General features: G+C 34.5%; 1 protein-coding gene across 7 annotated transcripts in view; it reads right to left on the bottom strand.

Annotated features, from left to right (window-relative positions):
* Positions 1 to 5,161: 5,161 nt before the first annotated feature.
* LOC308634814 (uncharacterized protein) overlaps positions 5,162 to 18,795 on the bottom strand; it is a 31,892-nt gene continuing 18,258 nt past the window's right edge. For all 7 annotated transcript variants that reach the window (XM_081268928.1, XM_081268929.1, XM_081268930.1 and 4 more), the window contains one exon: positions 5,162 to 7,425. In XM_081268928.1, the coding sequence (XP_081125054.1) occupies positions 5,948 to 7,126 (1,179 nt within the window). In that variant the 5' untranslated portion in view covers positions 7,127 to 7,425 and the 3' untranslated portion in view covers positions 5,162 to 5,947. The remainder of the gene's footprint in view (positions 7,426 to 18,795) is intronic.

Raw genomic sequence — 18,795 nt, 5'->3', positions numbered from 1 at the left:
CCTATTAGTTATGTACCTTCTTACCTGAGTTATCTTCTTTTTCCACGTGAAATTAAGGATGAAGTGTGCTGCCAAATATTCTGCTCTTTGGAAAAAGTTTTTTTTTTTTTCAAGGCTAACCCTGAAAGACATTGTGCAATAGTGTTATTTTATTTCAGTTTACTTCTAAATGAAGCTAACCCGTATTTATTTCTAGTAACATTTTGATAAAGGTTGACAAATTTCCTCTTCTATCTGATTCAAAAAAAGGGACCTTTTTCCAAAGAAAAAAATGAATAGGTGTTGTATCACTTCTTTGCTCTGAAATTGATTTGTGTTTTCTGAGAAAGAGTATAACATCAGTGACTATCTTCTTGGTTAGTTATTTGCTTAGTTATTGGTCACACTCTACAAGTGGAAATGCCAAGGAAGATAGAGAGTAAAATAAGTAGAAGCTATCAATTGATTATATTTTTGTAACTTAAGTAAGGTTTTTGAAGTACTATATGACTTGCATATCTCTCTGCCTTCCATTTAAAATCAAAATATAAAATTCATCTTTATTTTTATGTATCACCAATAAATTTCTAAAAATAAAATTTACACCTAGTTTTTTCAAATCCTGTTCATGATTTCTCTATTTTCTTGATTATATAAATTTTTTATAACTGATAATAACTTGATAATCTGTATCATTTCCTGGTTTACAAACACTTATTGATTTTTTTGTCTCTTTTTAATTATACTGGGATTCCAGTAACTAAGGGAAAGACCCCTTCCTGTCTGCTCCTCCCAGCCCTGCTCCAGCCTCTCAGCTTCCCAGACCCTCATGCAGTTGGTTGTAAAGTCTTCCAGATTTTTTTTACTATTTTTCAAAACAAACAAAAAAACTTTAAAAAGAAAAATGTGGAGGGAGAAAGCAGGAACATATTTTTTCAGGCTTTTTAAAAATATTTTTAACATTTGTCTGTATTTAATGTGGGTCAGCCACTGATACTTCATCAAAATAATAGGTTTTTTTGCTGATTTCAGGTGACCAAGGAATAGCCACACCCTTGGAACAAAACAAAACACACACACACACAAAATGAAAAAAAAACAACACAGAATTATCTTTTATGTTTCAGATCCCTGTAACTTTGCACACAAGATTCTGTGTTCAGTTGAATTTTAACTTCTTTTTGTATTTGAAGAGAGTGTGACTATTGAACTTAAAACCTTTTATTCTAAGTGTCTTGGTGATTTCTGGTGAGGTTAAGTGGGTGAGAGGGTGAAGGGAAAGTGAGGGATTCTTTCCTATCATAATGAAGTTTCCCCCACACTCTGCTCTTAGGTGCCAGATTTCATGTTTTTCTTACAGTGGTATACTTTGATTATTCTTACTTCCCCTTTACCCATAAGTTTTAACAGCATTTTATCAAACTGCACTTATTAAGAACAATTTTAAAAATAAAGTTATAGTTTACTTCACCAGTCAGTACTTATTGCTTATGGTTTCACTCACCTGCTATGCCTGTTTTTGGTGTCTGAAAAACAGACATATTATTTTCCATATTTTACCCAGTTTCCTACATGTATATACTGGAAAGAAGATCAGGTCTGGAAATATTCCATTTTGATTGAATGCTATAATCAAGAAAATAAAATTTAAATATGCTAAATATATCTCCAGAATTTCTCAAGTAGATATGCTTAAAACAAAGAGAATTTCCTGAAAAGAAAAAACATGGTCAGCTTCAAGAAAGCAAGAATAGAACCAAAGTATTTATCACTAATGATGGATTATAGATGATAAATACAGAATAACCTCATGATTTAAAGGAAAATTAGTATTCAACCTGGTACTCTAAACTGAAGCAGATTGTCCTTTAATTATGAATAAAAATATTTTCATATATGATAAAATTCTAAAAAGCTGTTTTCTGTGCCTCATTTCAAAGAGTTACTCGATATAGAAGAAAAATAAAACAAAGGGAGCAGAGTTTGTGGACAGAAACAGTGGCTCTAACTACAGAGCTCAAGAAAGTTATGCTGATTCTGCAGATCTTGAAAAATGTTTTGTTAGCATACCTCAGTCCTACCTTTAAAATGATGGTTTAATAGAAATATTAGCTAGTGAGTAGTCAGTGATTGAATGTAGGAAAAGTTAGAAGATTCTAGTGATCTATTTTTCTCACCACACACACAAAAAAAATGAATATTAGATTAGAAAATACAGAAAAAACAAAGTGATGAAAAAGAAAGTAAAAACCCACTAAACAAAAATAATGGAAAGTCAAGTTCTGCATATGAAACACAGTAAAATGTGCACTTTTTGTAACATTTGATGGGATAGAAGAAAATAGTATTGATTGTTCTTGATGGGAAGAATATCCCTCCATGAGCAGCATTCATGTCCTGATATTGGATGTTAGAAAGGCTAATAAATTAGAGAAATAAATAATTCTTACTTCTGGTGTGTGTTTTGCGATGAAATTTATTTTAAAGTCAAATTTGTGAAAATGCTTACTGGCTTTTAACCTTCATAAATTTTCTGTAGACAAAAAATGCAACACATACTTATTTTTAAAAGAGAATAACTAACTGATGAAGCATGAACACAAGGACTTGTAACTATTAAATAATAGAGTCGGGTGTAGTGGTCTGTACAGATGCTGACACTCAGAAATAATAAAGTGTCCAATGTAGATTAAGCAGGAAATCACAGAACATATATCATTATGCTTACATAAATGACAATCAATTAAACACTAAAGCCTTTTAATATTGAACTCATTAGTCCTGAAGAGAAAGAAGTGGCCCCATAAGCTAAATTGGTTTTCCTCCCTCTCTCATTGCAATTGCAAAAAATAATGGGAACACCTAATACATTGTAAAGGGTCTTCTATGTATATATTTCAAAATTATGGTCAATATCATACAACTAGTAGTAGGTATGCCTAAATTTAGTTTCCTTTTAGAACTTTACATAGTTGCAGATAGAGCAGAGGCTGCTGATGGGTGTAAATTTTGGAAACTATAGTTTTATATAGTCCTGGGGATTGAACCCAGGGGTGCTTTGTCATTCATATATATTCACAATTCTTTGATATTTTACTTTGAGACCTGGTCTCAATTACCAAGGCTGGCCTTGAAGTTGTGATCCTTCTGCCTCAGACTCTGTAATTCTTGAGATTACAGGTATGTACCACCACATCAGGCCTGGATACTACCATTTATTTTTTACATGAATCTAATAATCAAAACTATTTTAAATATTCCTGCCTTTTCCTTGAAATAAGATATTCAATACTACCTTTCCAAATTGGTTTTCAGCATCACATTCTTTTTTTCAAAAGGCCAATCTTTATGTTGTGTAGTTATACATTTTTTTGACCATAAAAAGATATACTCAATAGATTGTATTCTGAGTTAGCAAGTCAATTTTATATATGTTTAGAAAAACAAATTGCCATAAATTGTTCTGGTCATGCTCTTAATTGAAGTACCTTCCTCTTAGTCATCATCAAAAGAAAATAGGAGAAAGTCAAAAGCTAAGATCCAACAGTTGGCTAGCTGTTTCAACCAGATGTTTATGATTTTATTGTTTCTCTTTTAAATTTCTTATTCTGATTGTTCTGATGGATGTTCCTATGATATTTAAGAGTCAGCTCAATTTAAAAGCACTAGTATAGTGAAAAGTGGATGCTAAGGGAAATAAATATCTGGAACAAATTAATATTATTCAATATGTTTCTCATGATTATATACAGCTTCCTCCTATCATTCTAGGATTGCAATTCATAGAGCTTTAAATGACTTCCATTCCTCACTATATTTCACTAATTAGCACATGCAGAAATAATTTCTCAACAAATTTATATTAAATAAGTAGCAATTTAGAGAAAATCAGATATAATTCACACCTGTGAAATTAAAACAACATATGTGGCAGTTTGCCAAAGAATACTTGGCATATTCAAATAATAAAATGAAGAATTGTTGCTTTCCTTCATGTGATAAGACAGTTTATTGTCATGTTGTTTCAAAAAAAAAACACTAATAGTTTCCTTATGAAAAAATAGTTGTTATTGTTTAACATGGATTTTAGTTGATTTTTTTTTATATTTACCCATTTATCTTGAACACTGAGAAGGTATTTGCTGTGGTCAAACACAGTGAGATACTGATCAATCAATTGTATTTTCAACTAATGTTGTAAAATGCATCTCTAAAACATTTGCAATTATTTTCATTTTATATAATAGCATCATGCACACTCAGCATGAAAAGAGGTTTCTCATTAATTTTGGTATTAATACTGGGTTAGGTACATTGAAAAGATGTTGAGAAAATTACATATATAATGGTGGAATCTCCCAATTCTTTGTTTTCATTTTTCCTGTGATGCTTCTGCTATTGGTATTAGTATGTTAACTTTAATTTGAATTGTCCTTACAGTTTCTGAAAACATAAGACACTTAGAATTGAGGAAATCACATATAGCGTGTTTATTTCATAAACTGATATAAGATTCAATGAAAGACTTCAGCATTATTAATCAAAATTCCATTAAGTCACAATGTGAGATACAGTATTAAAATCTTATATAAAGTTTTTTTAACAATGAATTATAGGCACCCTAAGCAAGTATGTAGTTCCAATTATTCATTTACTTAACTTCATTCATTCATAATAAAATAGTTGATAAAACCACACATCAGAGTATCTGTTTTTAAAAAAATTGTTTGGTGAATTACTAACAATGCAGCGTGCAATTTTTATTTATTATTGGTTCATCATACCCACATCTTGTCCACATAGTAATATTGTAATAATATTCAATAAGTTGTAGCTAAAAACATGAAAAACCACTTACCATATTGTACAGATTATATAAATTTATGCATTTATATCTCTTTTTATACATTGGCCTATTTCTGGTATTTTTCTATAGCATTATAAAACAGACTAAAACAACAAGATAAAATGACTTTGAGTCTAAGGCCTCTTACTATGAGAGTAGGTAGAACATCTAAGATTACATTTTAAAAGCCCTGGTATAGGTTAGATGGTAATGGCTTAGCATTTATGATTCTTATTTTTTTTTATATATTTCAAAGGTGATATCTTGTATTTCTTATATTCCTCACAGTGCTTAGATTAATGTATTGCCATTTACTTTGGGACTCGATTATGTGGAATTGATTCTGTTTAGTAAAGCAAAAGCAAGAGTGGATCCTTAAAATATAGCAAAGACTCTATGAGAATGTTTTGATTTTTAATGGGAAGAATTGTTATTGATCACAGAGGGAATTTGAATACATGGCTACATCTTGATGATACCCATTAACCAGAAATGGTCTGAACTGACTAGATCAAAACCATTAGAATACCATGAATAAAGAGAGAGGCAGATTAAAAAAAAAAAAAAACAGGTTTGTCTTGCACCATTTCAAGTCTCCTATTAGAGTACAAATTATAGTATTTTTTACCAGGGGAAGGACTCAAAATCATGTAGCTGCATTTTAAGCCTCGTGTATTCACACAAGTCACCATCAATCATAATACCATTGTAGGTAGAGAAGTGTACATCTTCACAAGCAGAAAAATCAAATACAAAAAGTGCAATTTGCCTTATGCAAAAAGGACCTCTTCATTTATGTCATACTTCTTTTAGCTCCCAGGTTACATATCTTTGGGCTCAAGATATTCAACCAGAAGAAAGTAGAGTTCAACCAGTAGAAAGTGTGAGTTCTTCTGTGCCTAAAAGGTCTGGTTTTTGACTAAAACCTTTGCCACATTATATACATTTGTATGGCTACTCTCCAGTGTGAGTTCTTCTGTGGCAAATAAGGTATGATTTTCGACTGAAAGCTTTGCCACATTCTTTACATTTGCAGGGCTTCTCTCCAGTGTGAGTTCTGCTGTGGCAAATAAGGGATGAGTTTTGACTGTAAGCTTTGCCACATTCATTACATTTGTAGGGCTACTCTCCAGTGTGAGTTCTACTGTGGCAAATAAGGTATGATTTTCGACTGAAAGCTTTGCCACATTCTTTACATTTGTAGGGCTTCTCTCCAGTGTGAGTTCTGCTGTGGCAAATAAGGGATGAGTTTTTACTGTAAGCTTTGCCACATTCATTACATTTGTAGGGCTTCTCTCCAGTGTGAGTTCTGCTGTGGCAAATAAGGTGTGATTTTTGACTGAAAGCTCTGCCACAATCTTTACAGATGTAGGGCTTCTCTCCAGTGTGTGTTCTGCTGTGGTGAATAAGGCTTATTTTTTGACTGAAAGCTTTGGCACATTCTTTACATTTGTAGGGCTTCTTTCCAGTGTGAGTTCTGCTGTGGCAAATAAGGTATGATTTTCGACTGAAAGCATTGCCACATTCTTTACATTTGTAGGGTTTGTCTCCAGTGTGAGTTCTGCTATGTTGAATAAGGTCTGTGTTTTGACTGAAAGCTTTGCCACATTCTTTACATTTGTAGGGCTTCTCTCCAGTGTGAGTTCTACTGTGGCGAATAAGGTGTGGTTTTCGACTGAAAGCTTTGCCACATTCTTTACATTTGTAGGGCTTCTCTCCAGTGTGAGTTCTTTTGTGGCGAATAAGGCCTGGTTTTTGACTGAAAGCTTTGCCACAGTCTTTACATTTGTAGGGCTTCTCTCCAGTGTGAGTTCTGCTGTGGAAAATAAGGCCTACTTTTTGACCGAAAGCTCTGCCACATTCTTTACATTTGTAGGGCTTCTCTCCAGTGTGAGTTCTGCTGTGGCAAATAAGGCCTGCTTTTTCAATAAAAGCTTTGCCACATTCTTTACATTTGAAGGGCTTCTCTCCAGTGTGAGTTCTGCTGTGGTAAGTAAGTCCTGCTTTTTGACTGAAAGCTTTGCCACAATCTTTACATTTGTAGGTTTTCTCTCCAGTGTGAGTTCTCCTGTGGCTAATAAGGTCAGTTTTTTGACTAAAAGTTTTGCCACATTCTCTACATTTGTAGGGCTTTTCTCCAGTGTGAATTCTTCTTTGGTAAATAAGGTTTAATTTTTGACTAAAACCTTTACCATATTCTTCACATTTGTAAGGTTTCTCTTCAGTGTGAATTCTCCTTTGCTTAATAAAGATCGATTTTTCTTTAAAAACTTTATCACATTCTGCCCTTTGGTAAGGCATCTCTCCAGTGTGGTTTCTTCTGTGGTAAATAAGATCTTTTTTTTTTTTTTTTTTTTACTAAAAGTTTTGCCAAATTGTTTATATTTGTAGTGCTTCTATCCAGTATAAATTCTCTGGTGGTGAACAAGGCCTGATTTTTTATGATTTCTGGTGTTCACTCTCACTTGTAGTTTTCCATATTTTCTTTTGCTGTAAATAGTCAAGATCACAACTTCTATATTTCCCACTTATCACTTTGTGAAATATATGTTTTATGCCCTTCTCTGGTGAATATTCTTGGGTATCATGAGGAGTCATGGCTGAAATAAACAAAAATATTAAAAAAATCAATACCAATCAATGCATAACAATCAAGCATAATAAATTGATTTTTATATTTTTAAATTCGTGTGATATGATGATCTCTTTCATCGACAAATACACGTTTGTTTATTTCCTAAATATATCATGGTATTTGATATTATATATACAAGGTAAAATGACAAAATATAATGAATTAACACAAAAAAGAATAAATTAACACAATCATTATTTTATATAATTATCAGTTTTGTTCTTACAAGGTATTGTATTCCTTCTATTAGCATTTATGAAGAACGTAATACACTCACCATGTGGTAAAACAAAACTCTTGACCCTCTAATGCTCAATAAAATACAAATATGTGAATTTGACTATAATATCAACCCTACAAAAAACACAGTACCTGGTGAGCAAAATTTTACTCACTAAATTTCTGACTTCCACATGTGAATCAAATGCTCGTGCAACTTAATCTCTGCCTGCTACATTTCACGTAATGCAAAGTCGTGCATATATTTCTTATAACACTTTGAGAGGCAAAATATTTTTACAACTAAATAATAATAGTACATAAGTACAATATTTTTACTCATCTGATCATTGATGGGCACATACATTGAGTCCCTAGCTTTAATACTGAGAACAATGTGTGCCTTAAACACAAAAGCAGAGGTATCTCTTCAATTTTGTGATTTAATTTTTCAGTGATACATATTTAGCACTGGCATTTCTGGATCTTTATGTCATCCAACTTTTAATTTTTTATGTGTGGTGCTTGAGATTAACTCCCCAAATACTATATCACTGAACTACAACACAAGTCTTTTAAACATTGTTTGAGTCATGCTGTTTCTAAATTTCTATGACTTACCTCAAACATGAAATACTTTTCATGGCCTCCCAATTAGCAAATATTGCAAGGATGCAGCACTTTTCTTGCCTATTTTTATTTATTTAAAAGTTTTTATACTTTTTTTCCCAAAATGGACTATATAATCTACTGTTGGCTCCTTTGATGAACAAATAAAAATAATACAGCAAATATAAACAAAGAGAAGCATGGCTTAATCCAAGTGACAAAAAAGAAAAACAAAATTAAGAACTGAAAATTAGGATACTGGCAGTTATGAATTACTCAAAAAACACTAAATAACTATTTATATAAAGTTTGGAGGGTGAAATTGAGACAAAAATATTAATATAAATAATCACAAATTGAGTATGTGAATAATTCTTTAGGAAAAAATGAGAAGAGCATTCCTAGTGTGCAAAGCTGAAACTCTACCAATATGGGAGAGGCTTATCAAGCAGGACAAAGTTTAAGACAAGTCTAAGCAACTTGTGAAATACTGTAAAAATTAAAAACCTAAAGGATATATAAAGAGAAGTGGGATATATATATATATATATATATATATATATATATATATATATATTCCAAGCATGCCACAATAAAAAGCAATGATCCAAAAATTAAATCATTAATCAAAATAGAAAATAAGAAATATAGAAAACAACTTACAAAGTAGAAGTATAATGAATTTTTCACTTCAAAATATTTATTATTATCAATGCATTATTGCACAACACAAAACAAAAGAAAAAAAATTACTAACAGGATTGAATCTAAAAAAAGAAACTGCCAAGTCAGTTCCAGCAGAGAGCATGGAAAGAAACCAGGCATGATCTGCTCCTAGAGGCCCTATTGGTTTAAAGATGGATGATTCCCCTGCCTTTATATATCATCTTTTTACACAATTTTTAATCAATAAGATATAGTTTTAAATCATGAAATTTCTCATAATCCTTTGGACAAGATTTGTTGAGTGAGAAAATTGTATCCTAATACTTGCCTTTTAAAACAGAAACAAAGATCTAGCCTCATATTAATATGCATTAAATATTGTTTTATTTACAGTTAATGTGTTCAGTATACAACATAAAGTTAAATACTCAAAATTGGTCATCTGCATTGAATAGACATTTTATTCTCAAACAGCCATTACCAAAAAAATTAGGTAATATATAAGATTACACACACACACTCACACACACAAAAAAAAATTAAATAAATAAATGAACAAACAAACAAACAAAAAAAACCCTCATGAGTAACAAGCCCTAAAATCAACAGCCTATCTCATGCATGATTACAACAAATGGATTTGGGGTTCTCTCCTGATAATTATCTCAGTCTTTACTACACAATCTGGAGACATGCTGGACTTATGGCACATGGAAGCTCACAAAGGGCTTTAGAAAGAAGCTGAAAACACCTTACAATGATGGAACAAAAATGCCCAGGTTTTCAACTGCCGATACAAGCCTCACTATACTAGTCAGTGGGAGGTGAAGGCTAAGCTACCACAGAGAGACCCTCTGGCCACAAGACTCTGGAGAGGACCATAAGGAGTCCCTAGCCACGACTGCCAGTTTCCACCATTGCCACTCCTGTCAGTTTAAGCCACCTTCCTACCCAGTCTCAAGATAACAAGGCACACTTACCATTCCCTAGCTTTCAGGGTTCTCAGCATTCTCTCTTTTTTTTTATTGGTTGTTCAAAACATTATAAAGCTCTTGACATATCATATTTCATACATTAGATTCAAGTGGGTTATGAACTCCCATTTTTATCCCAAATACAGATTGCAGAATCACATCGGTTACACACCCACATTTTTACATAATGCCCTATTAGTAACTGTTGTATTCTGCTACCTTTCCTATCCTCTACTATCCCCCCTCCCCTCCCCTCCCATCTTCTCTTTCTACCTCATCTACTGTAATTCATTTCTCTCCTTGTTTATTTTCCCATTCCCCTCACCCAGATGCCCTTCAATAGATGAATGGATTAAAAAATGTGGCATTTATACACCATGGAGTATTACGCAGCACTAAAAAATGACAAAATCATGGAATTTGCAGGGAAATGGATGGCACTAGAGCAGATTATGCTTACTGAAGCTAGCCAATCCCTAAAAAACAAATACCAAATGTCTTCTCAGCATTCTCCCTGTGATTTTTTTTCAGTTTCTGCATAGCATAGACACCTGGGCTGTAGATCCAGCATAGAAAGCCTACAAAATTATTGAAAAAATGGCGGGCTCCAGACGGGAAGGGAACAGAAGATTGTGGAAGCCCTCCCCCTCATCACCAGCTGCATGAGGATTGGACACTTCTCACCTAAGAGACTGATTGGTCAAGGCTTCAGGCACTGCCTCCAACCTGAGCCAAGTGGGTGCAGAATCAAAGGCTGAATGACAGGCTGCTCCACTGTCATTGTTAAAAGACTACAGATCAGGGCTGAGGATATAGCTTAGTCAGTAGAGTGCTTGTTTTGCTTATATAAGGCCATGGATTCAATCCCCTGCACTACACACATACACTCCCGCCAAAAATATTAAGTAAAGGAATTTGGGGTAGAGCACTTCCCTAGCATGGGTGAGGTACTGGATTGAACACCCAGCACCACAATAAAAAACTAACCAACAAACAAACTACAAATGGTATTGTGTCCATCTACAACAACAACAAAAAAATATTAAAAAAAAATAAAGACTGTGTATTGGACTTGTGCCCCTTCGCTACAGAACCCATAAACATTTTTATATATAATTTATACATATATGTCTTCAGACAGTGTATAAAATTCTCCCATGTTGGCTTTTCAAGTAACTTATATTACAGGTATGCTTCACAACCCTGAAATCCTCCCCACATCACTTATTTATTATTATTATTATTATTATTATTATTATTATTATTATTACTATTATTATGTCAGTGAATGCGGTTATTTTAAGGCAAAATATTCTTCCAATACTAGGACATATCCCAGAGGAAAGTGCATTGACACTTATAACTGTTTATAAGGTTAAAGCAATTTTTGAATAAATATCTATATTTTTATTTATGAAAATGATATCACAATTTTAATATTTTTTTAACTTTTCTGTTCTTTGTCTCATAAAAAACAGTTTGAGCTTTAAACTCATTAGCAATGTCCCCATATCCTTCCCCCCAAAAAAGTGACTCACAGGTATAATTCAAATTATTGAGACTCATAAATTTTGGATCCTTTATTTTAACTAGTGAAGTCTATAGATTTTCTTTTTATTTTCACCCTTAAAATGAAGCCCACTTTTTATAGCTTTCTTATTGTGTGACTGACTTCTAATATTCTGCATATTTTACCCCCAATTCTGATCACTTTGGACTATTGATGTCTTGATGGAGGGGATCTCAAAATTGTCATGCACAAGGCAGGAAATGGATATAGTAAGATATAAGACTGGAGACTGCTGAGTATGTAGATTTTGCATTACAAAATAAGTATTGGTTTATTATATTCTAGTAGGGAGAAAAAGAGCAATAAAAAAAAGAAAAACTTGAGCAGTAGAGGGGTTCATATGCTACAAGTCTACAATGATGGTATGAATATAGAGGGGTAGTGTTCTTGGAAGCAGCAATAAAATTTGGGGGGAAAGAAAAAGTTAATTTTTTGCACAGTTCCCAAGTGAGAGAGCCAGGTGAATGGGCTCTGTGTTCAACTCTTCCCACCTAGGAGTGGAATTTATAGTTCACAGGGTATGTCTCAGTAAGTAGTAAAACACCATTTCCATGTACCTTTACACTTTGTCATGGCTACAAGCTGACTTTGACAATTCCAGTCACATTACATCTTTGCACTTGTTAGTTATTCATTTATTAATTAATTTATTCCATTATTTATTTGTTCCTTTATTAATTCACTTTTTCTTTAGTTGTCATTGTTTTTACATTACTGGTGATTATATAATTGCATAAATATTCTGAATGTTAACTTTTTCTTAAATATTGTTTTATGTGTTTACTCATACATTACTTTTCATTTAAATGTTTTTTCCTTGGCCAAGCATGATTTATATTAGACCTTTATCTTTGTTTATTTAGACTAGATAAAATCACATTATTCCAAATAATTCAAGGATCTATCATCTTAGCAGAACCCTAATCACCCACTAAAGTTGACCCAGTCTAGGTCAACTTACAGCTGTGTCAAAACTCCTCTTTTTTCTTATATAAAACTTAATAAAGAATTTCTCTCTCACTTTTATACATTGGAGAGCAGACTAACTTCCCCAAGAAGCAGTTAATAACCTAGATGAGTTTTCCAACTAGCTCACTATTACTTTTGAATTATTGACGTCCTTGATACTAAGAGTGTCACTGATTACTTTTTTATTTTTGCAAGATATCTCTCTCTCATATTACAAATTGAAATAAGATATGCTTTTTTGCTATGAAACACTCTCAGCCTTTAATAAAATATTCTATAAAGCAAAAGGGTTTTGCTTATTTTTTTAGAGCCTCACTAAGTTGCTGAGGCTGGCTGACTTTAATCTAATGTTATAGAAGTTATACATACGTACCATTGCATACTCACCAGGAGTGTATACACAATAACAGTAAAGCAAAACTGAATGAAAAAAATGGAATGAATGAATGAATGAATAAATAAATAAACAGATGAAAAAGTACAAAGATTTTATGTGATTGGAATTGTCAAAGGTTGATTGTGGCCACACAAATTGGTAAAGCTAATTGGAAATGGTTTTATACTACCTACTGAAACATACACTATGAATTATCAATTCCACTCTAAGGAGGGAAGAAATAAACACATAACCCATTCATCTGACTCTTTCTATTGGGGACTGTGCCAGAGTTACCTTCTTTTTTTTTCTACCTTATTTCTGCCTCCAAAGAAACTACCCCTTGCCCTCATGCTATCATTGATCCACCATTAGACTTTTTAAATCTGAACCTTGAGTTGGTCATTCTTTCCCTCTTTCCTTCACAGCACTTTTTTTCTCTACCTTTATTTCACAAATACATCCACCAATCTCACATCCCAACCCATCCCAGTTCTGCCTTTTCCATGGATTACTTTGAGATCCCCTCCACTCAGATATCAATAGTCCAGAGTAAAGTCAGCTTAGGGTGTTATACATGCAGGTTTTTAGAAGTCATTTACATAACAATAAGCTTATAAAAAGTGGGATGTATTTTATCTGAGGTTAAAAAGAAAATCTACAGAATACATTGTTTAATTGAAGTGTCTAAAATTCATTAATCTCAATAATTTGGAAAAAGAAATCCTATAAAAAGGAGAATAAAGAAAAGAACATAATACAAAAAGTGACAAATTTGAAGACACACCAAATGTATATAGCCAAAGAGTGTCATATATTGGTGTTTTCAAAAGACAAATTAATTTGAAATAAATGTGGTTAATGTGAGATGTAGTAATCATTTTTTAATTATATATAATGGTAGTACATATGTATATCTAAAAAACTGCATCTCATATAATTATGAGTATACATTTCAAGAAATGAATGCTACAGTTTTTTTTTTTTTTTTTTGCTAACAAGTTTGAGTTTGCACACTGGTCTCCTCACTGGGCTGGGAGCAACTTGAGGCCTTGTTTATCCTGTGTCTGCTGAGAAGCTTGACACCAAACAGGTCCTCCATAAACAACCTCTAATGGTAAATAAGTAAATGCATGAAAGAAACAATGAATAGATTCTTTGCAAGAACAGCTGTGCTGTAGAAAGGAGTGGACCTGGGATGACTTCGGTCAGAATTCAAAGTCAAGGCCCTGCATATCAGAAGCAAATCTTGCCTACAATAATTAGATTGTAAAATGCTAGACTTTTCCAAACCAAGGTACATGCACACAGTTAGATCAGCAGTATACAACTTGTCTGAATATCTGCAAATTGTGGGTGTTTCTACAGCTTACTGTGGTACCACCTCCTAATGACTTATAATCATGTATCCTAACATGAAAATGACAGACTGGACTAGTCTCTTTGAGAACTCTGTCCAAATGAAGTATCTGGAAATATGGCAAAGCTTTTTGAATTTGATGAGCTGAGTGGCATTGGGGGCTTGCTTCATCTTTCAGCTGCAGGTGGCTGTTCACCAGCACACTATCCTCATTACCATGTCTGTTAATGTTTGCTCATTTGACATTTATGTGGCATTTATTATATGTCATTATCATATGTCACTGACATGTGTTTGCAAATTTCATTTATTGTATTATATTACTTCTTTCCACCTAAAGATTGGAAAGATAATAGGAAAGGAAATAAACCACCATATGAATTACCACGAGTAGAACCACCATTATAATCAGCAGAGGAATGATCTTGGTCTTCTTGTGGTGCAGGGAATACAGCCAGCCATCAACTGCAGTGACATGAAATGTTTTGGCTGCATATGTGTGACCTTCCCTAGATTGCAGGAAGCATGATTCTAATATCTCAGATAGTCTTCCTGATGGCCAAGAGAATCACAGTAATTTTTTTGTAAATGGTTTTATCAGAACATGGCTGTGCTCACCATGGATACTCTGTGCTGCTTCTATAGCCCAGTCACACAGCACAGGCCACATGGTCTGCTGAGACTTCATGTCCAGTACCTCAAGGAGACATTAATTGACCCCATTTTAAAAACAAAGCCCATCAACAGGATTGTTTTCCCTATGAGCCAGTAAAAGGCCGAGAAAAGAGCTGTAGCAGTGACCTTGCCTGAGTGAGAGAGCCTAAGAAGGGTGTGATACTGATACGCCCCCACTTTTCATTTTCTTTTTATTATTTGCTTTTATTTTTTAAATACATGAGAGCATAATGCATCACAATTTTTATTACACATATAGAAAACAATTTTTCATATCTCTGTTTGTATATAAAGTATGTTCACACCAATTCATGTCTTCATACATGTATTATAAATAATGATGTCTATCACATTTCACTATCCTTGCTAACCCCCTGCCCCCTCCCTACCCTTCCAACCCCTCTCCCTATCTAGACTTCATCTATTCCTCCCAATCTCCACCTCCCTACCAAATATGAGTAAGTCACGTTATATCAGAGAAAACATTTGCCATTTTTTTTTTTTTTGTGGATTGGCTAACTTAGAAATATTTTCTCTAACTCCATCCATTTACCTGCAAATGCCATGATTTTATTCTCTTTTATTACTGAGTAATATTCCATTGTGTATATATGCAACATTTTTTTAATCCATTCATCTACTGAAGGGCATCTAGGTTGGTTCCACAGTTTGGCTATTGTAAATTGTGCTGCTATAAACATTGATGTGGCTGTGTCCCTGTAGTATGTTGTTTTTAAGTACTTTGTGTATAGACTGAGGAGAGGGATAGCTCGGTCAAATGATGGTTCCATTCCAAGTTTTCCAAGGAATCTCCATAATGCTTTCCATATTGGCTGCACCAATTTGCAATCCCACCAGCAATGTATAAGTGTGCCTTTTCCCCACACCCTCACCAACACTTGTTGTTTGTCTTCATAATAGCTGCCATTCTGACTGGAGTGAGATTACATCTTAGAGTAGTTTTGAATTACATTTCTCTGATTGCTAAAGATGATGAACATTTTTATATATTTGTTGATTAGTTGAATATACTCTTCTGAGAAGTGTTTATTCATGTCATTCTGGGCCACCAGTCTTCCTAATGCAGCTCTGTGTTAAGTTATTTCATTGTGCACCTGCCCTGTCACCCAGGGAACCAGGGCAAGCTGCCAGACTGAGGGCTTTGGCATCCTGTGTTTCATTGAAGGCTGATGTCTGGGTCAAGAAAACTACAGCCTCGGGGTTGTCTGGGCATTGTGTGGACCTACTGAGGGGTTTCCTTTAACAGGAATCACTGGGGCTTTCTCAGAGGCATCTGGTCATACATATGTTCCAGTGGTGTTCCCACCTTCTGCTCAGCCAGATCATCCTGAGAGCCACAGGAGCTGGTTTTCCTACAGGGCAGAAGAGATGGAGGGTGGGTAGCATAAGGGGCAGGAGCCCACTTGGAAGACACAGCATAGAGATGGAGGGCAGTGGAAGGACTCTTGTAGAGGTGGCACCTGATGCAGCCACACCTCCTCCTGGATGGTGGTCTTCTTAACCTGAGTAAAGACCTCTGATACATACTTCAACTCCCTTTTCCAGACAAATTTTAATGGTATTGACCAAGCTGTGTTCCTTAAGATGCTAAAAGGTACAAAAAAAACCTGGTGCTCTGGTGCATGCCTGTAATTTCAGGGGCTTGGGAGGCTCAGGCAGGAGGATCATTAGTTCAAAATCAGCCTCAGCAAAAGTGAGGCACTAAGCAACTCAGTGAGAGAGACCCTGTGTTTAAATATAATAATAATAATAATAATAATAATAATAATAATAATAATAATAGAGCTGAGGATGTGGCTCAGTGGTCAAGTGTCCCTGAGTTCAATCCCTGGTTAAAAAAAAAAAAAAAAAAAAAAAACAGGAAAAAATTTTGTTGGTAAATATATTTTGAAAATAGTGAAAGTCATGAGCCACTATTTGTCCAGTGTACAGAAGGGCTCTGAGATTTTTTCTTATATATTTCTCCTCACACATCTCTTTGGTTTTTATGGCTTCCAAATGCCACTATTCCCAAAAGTTTGGGGATTCAGATAATGAAAATTAGGCTGATTCCCAGCTTGTCCTGCAACTGATGCAAGATTAAGCTATCTCCATATAATTCAATCCAACTTTCCTCAGGTTTCCAAATTCCTGTTGTATGATGCCTCTTCTACTATGTTTCTAATCTTGTCCATTCATAATTTTGAAGAAAAATCCTCTTCTTTTGGGGATTTTGGTTGAGGAGATAAGAAAGGCCAATGTGCATGTGCCTATTAGCCATTTTCATATGGAAGGGTAATGAACCTAGCCTAATTCCTTTTTAAGATTGAGAGTCATCACAAAGTCATAAAAAGCTAATTTCTCTTTTACTATAAATTACTGTGATTTCTATACTTGTTTGGATTTCCTGCTCATGCCTTGAACTCACCCACGCCTGGCTTTCCCTAACAAGATAACAAAACTCTCAAAAAACTTAGTGGCACCTCATAAATCCTGGCTCCCTTTGACCAGATAAAAACACTGTCTGAAACCTCAGCAGTGCCTCATAAATTCTGGTTTTAAGTTCTGAATTTACTCCCTACCTTGAACTATCATGTCATGTAGATCATTAACCTGCTATATGCCTTTGTATTATGCTTGTCAAAATCCTGTTATCTGTAGTTGTTAAGACACCTCCATTTGCATATTTTTATACTAAAAATCCTTGTTTCTGGAGAGCTGGGAGGCTGATATGTAGCCACAGGTATTCAGAAGACAAAGTTGCTGGCCAGCTTTTGTGTACAAAAATACAAGCTTGCTTTAATTTGATTTAAAATTGGAGTTGGTGGTCTTTTCTTTGCATCAAGGTTAAATATCTGGAGACTCCAGTGAGACAAGACCACCCAAAATTATGAAACTGAATCTTCACTCTGGGCTTCCAGGACTGGAGTGCTGCCCCAGGGAGTGTGCATCTTGAAGTTCCAAGGCCCTGGGGTGAGCCTTTAGTGCATCAGATTGATGAAGTAAACTTCCTCACTCACTAAAACGATTAGCAAGCATTTGGTGAAGGAGGCCTTCATGGGTAAGTGGCACTCTTATAACATCTGGTATTGGGTTAAGAGAGATCTCTTCTGGGGACAGTGAGATGCCTGGTGAGGCACATACACACTCCTGTTCAAGACAGTAGTGAAATGTTGCACTGTTTTCTGATATTGGTTGGTAAGATTCTTTTTTTTTTTTTTTTTTGCATGGGGGAAGACAGAGAGTTGTCTGATAGGACACAACACACTCCTGTCCAGGACAGTAGCAAGATATCACACTGTCTTTTTATTGGTTTGGTGGAGACAGAGAGGTGTCTTAGGAGGCACATTGGCGCTTCTGTCTGAAGCATTAGCAAGACATTGTGTATTGCTCCCTGGGTTTTGGGGTCTGCTTCATGTTCTCCTGTGTTTTGTTCTGTGTTCTACTTGATTTTTTTTCTGCCTTTTCATTGTGTGTCTTCTCTAGTAGAAAACTTAAGAAAATTGAACAACAACAAAAAAAAAATGGGTAATAAAACAAGTAAGCCTGATATTCCTTTGAGCTGTGTTTTAGAGAACTTTGATAAGCTTTACCCCTCTTTTTGTTAAGCAGGATTATGGAAACAATGTCTCCTTTTATTTCTCTAGTTGGCTGCCCTTGAGTACACCCACTGCAGGAGGGAGATGACTTCTGGGAATGTAGGAAATTAATGTCTCCCAAATTAACAAGTAAATTCTAACATGCCATTAGGGCATGCTGGAAACACTTACTGAAATATAACTCTTAAAAAATTCTTTGGAAACCTCTAGTCCCTTCTGATCCAGAGAGTCAGAGCCTTTGAAACAGGAGTCTCCTGTGGTTCTTTGCTAGTAAAGCAATAAACCCTCTATTTTCTTTTTCTCAAAAGTGTTTCCTCA

The sequence above is a fragment of the Spermophilus citellus genome, assembly GCF_964194105.1.
Source record: "Spermophilus citellus genome assembly, chromosome: 16".
Taxonomy (NCBI): Eukaryota; Metazoa; Chordata; class Mammalia; order Rodentia; family Sciuridae; genus Spermophilus; species Spermophilus citellus.
The sequence above is the reverse complement of the archived record's forward strand: the minus strand, read 5'-3'. Positions and strand labels throughout refer to the sequence as shown.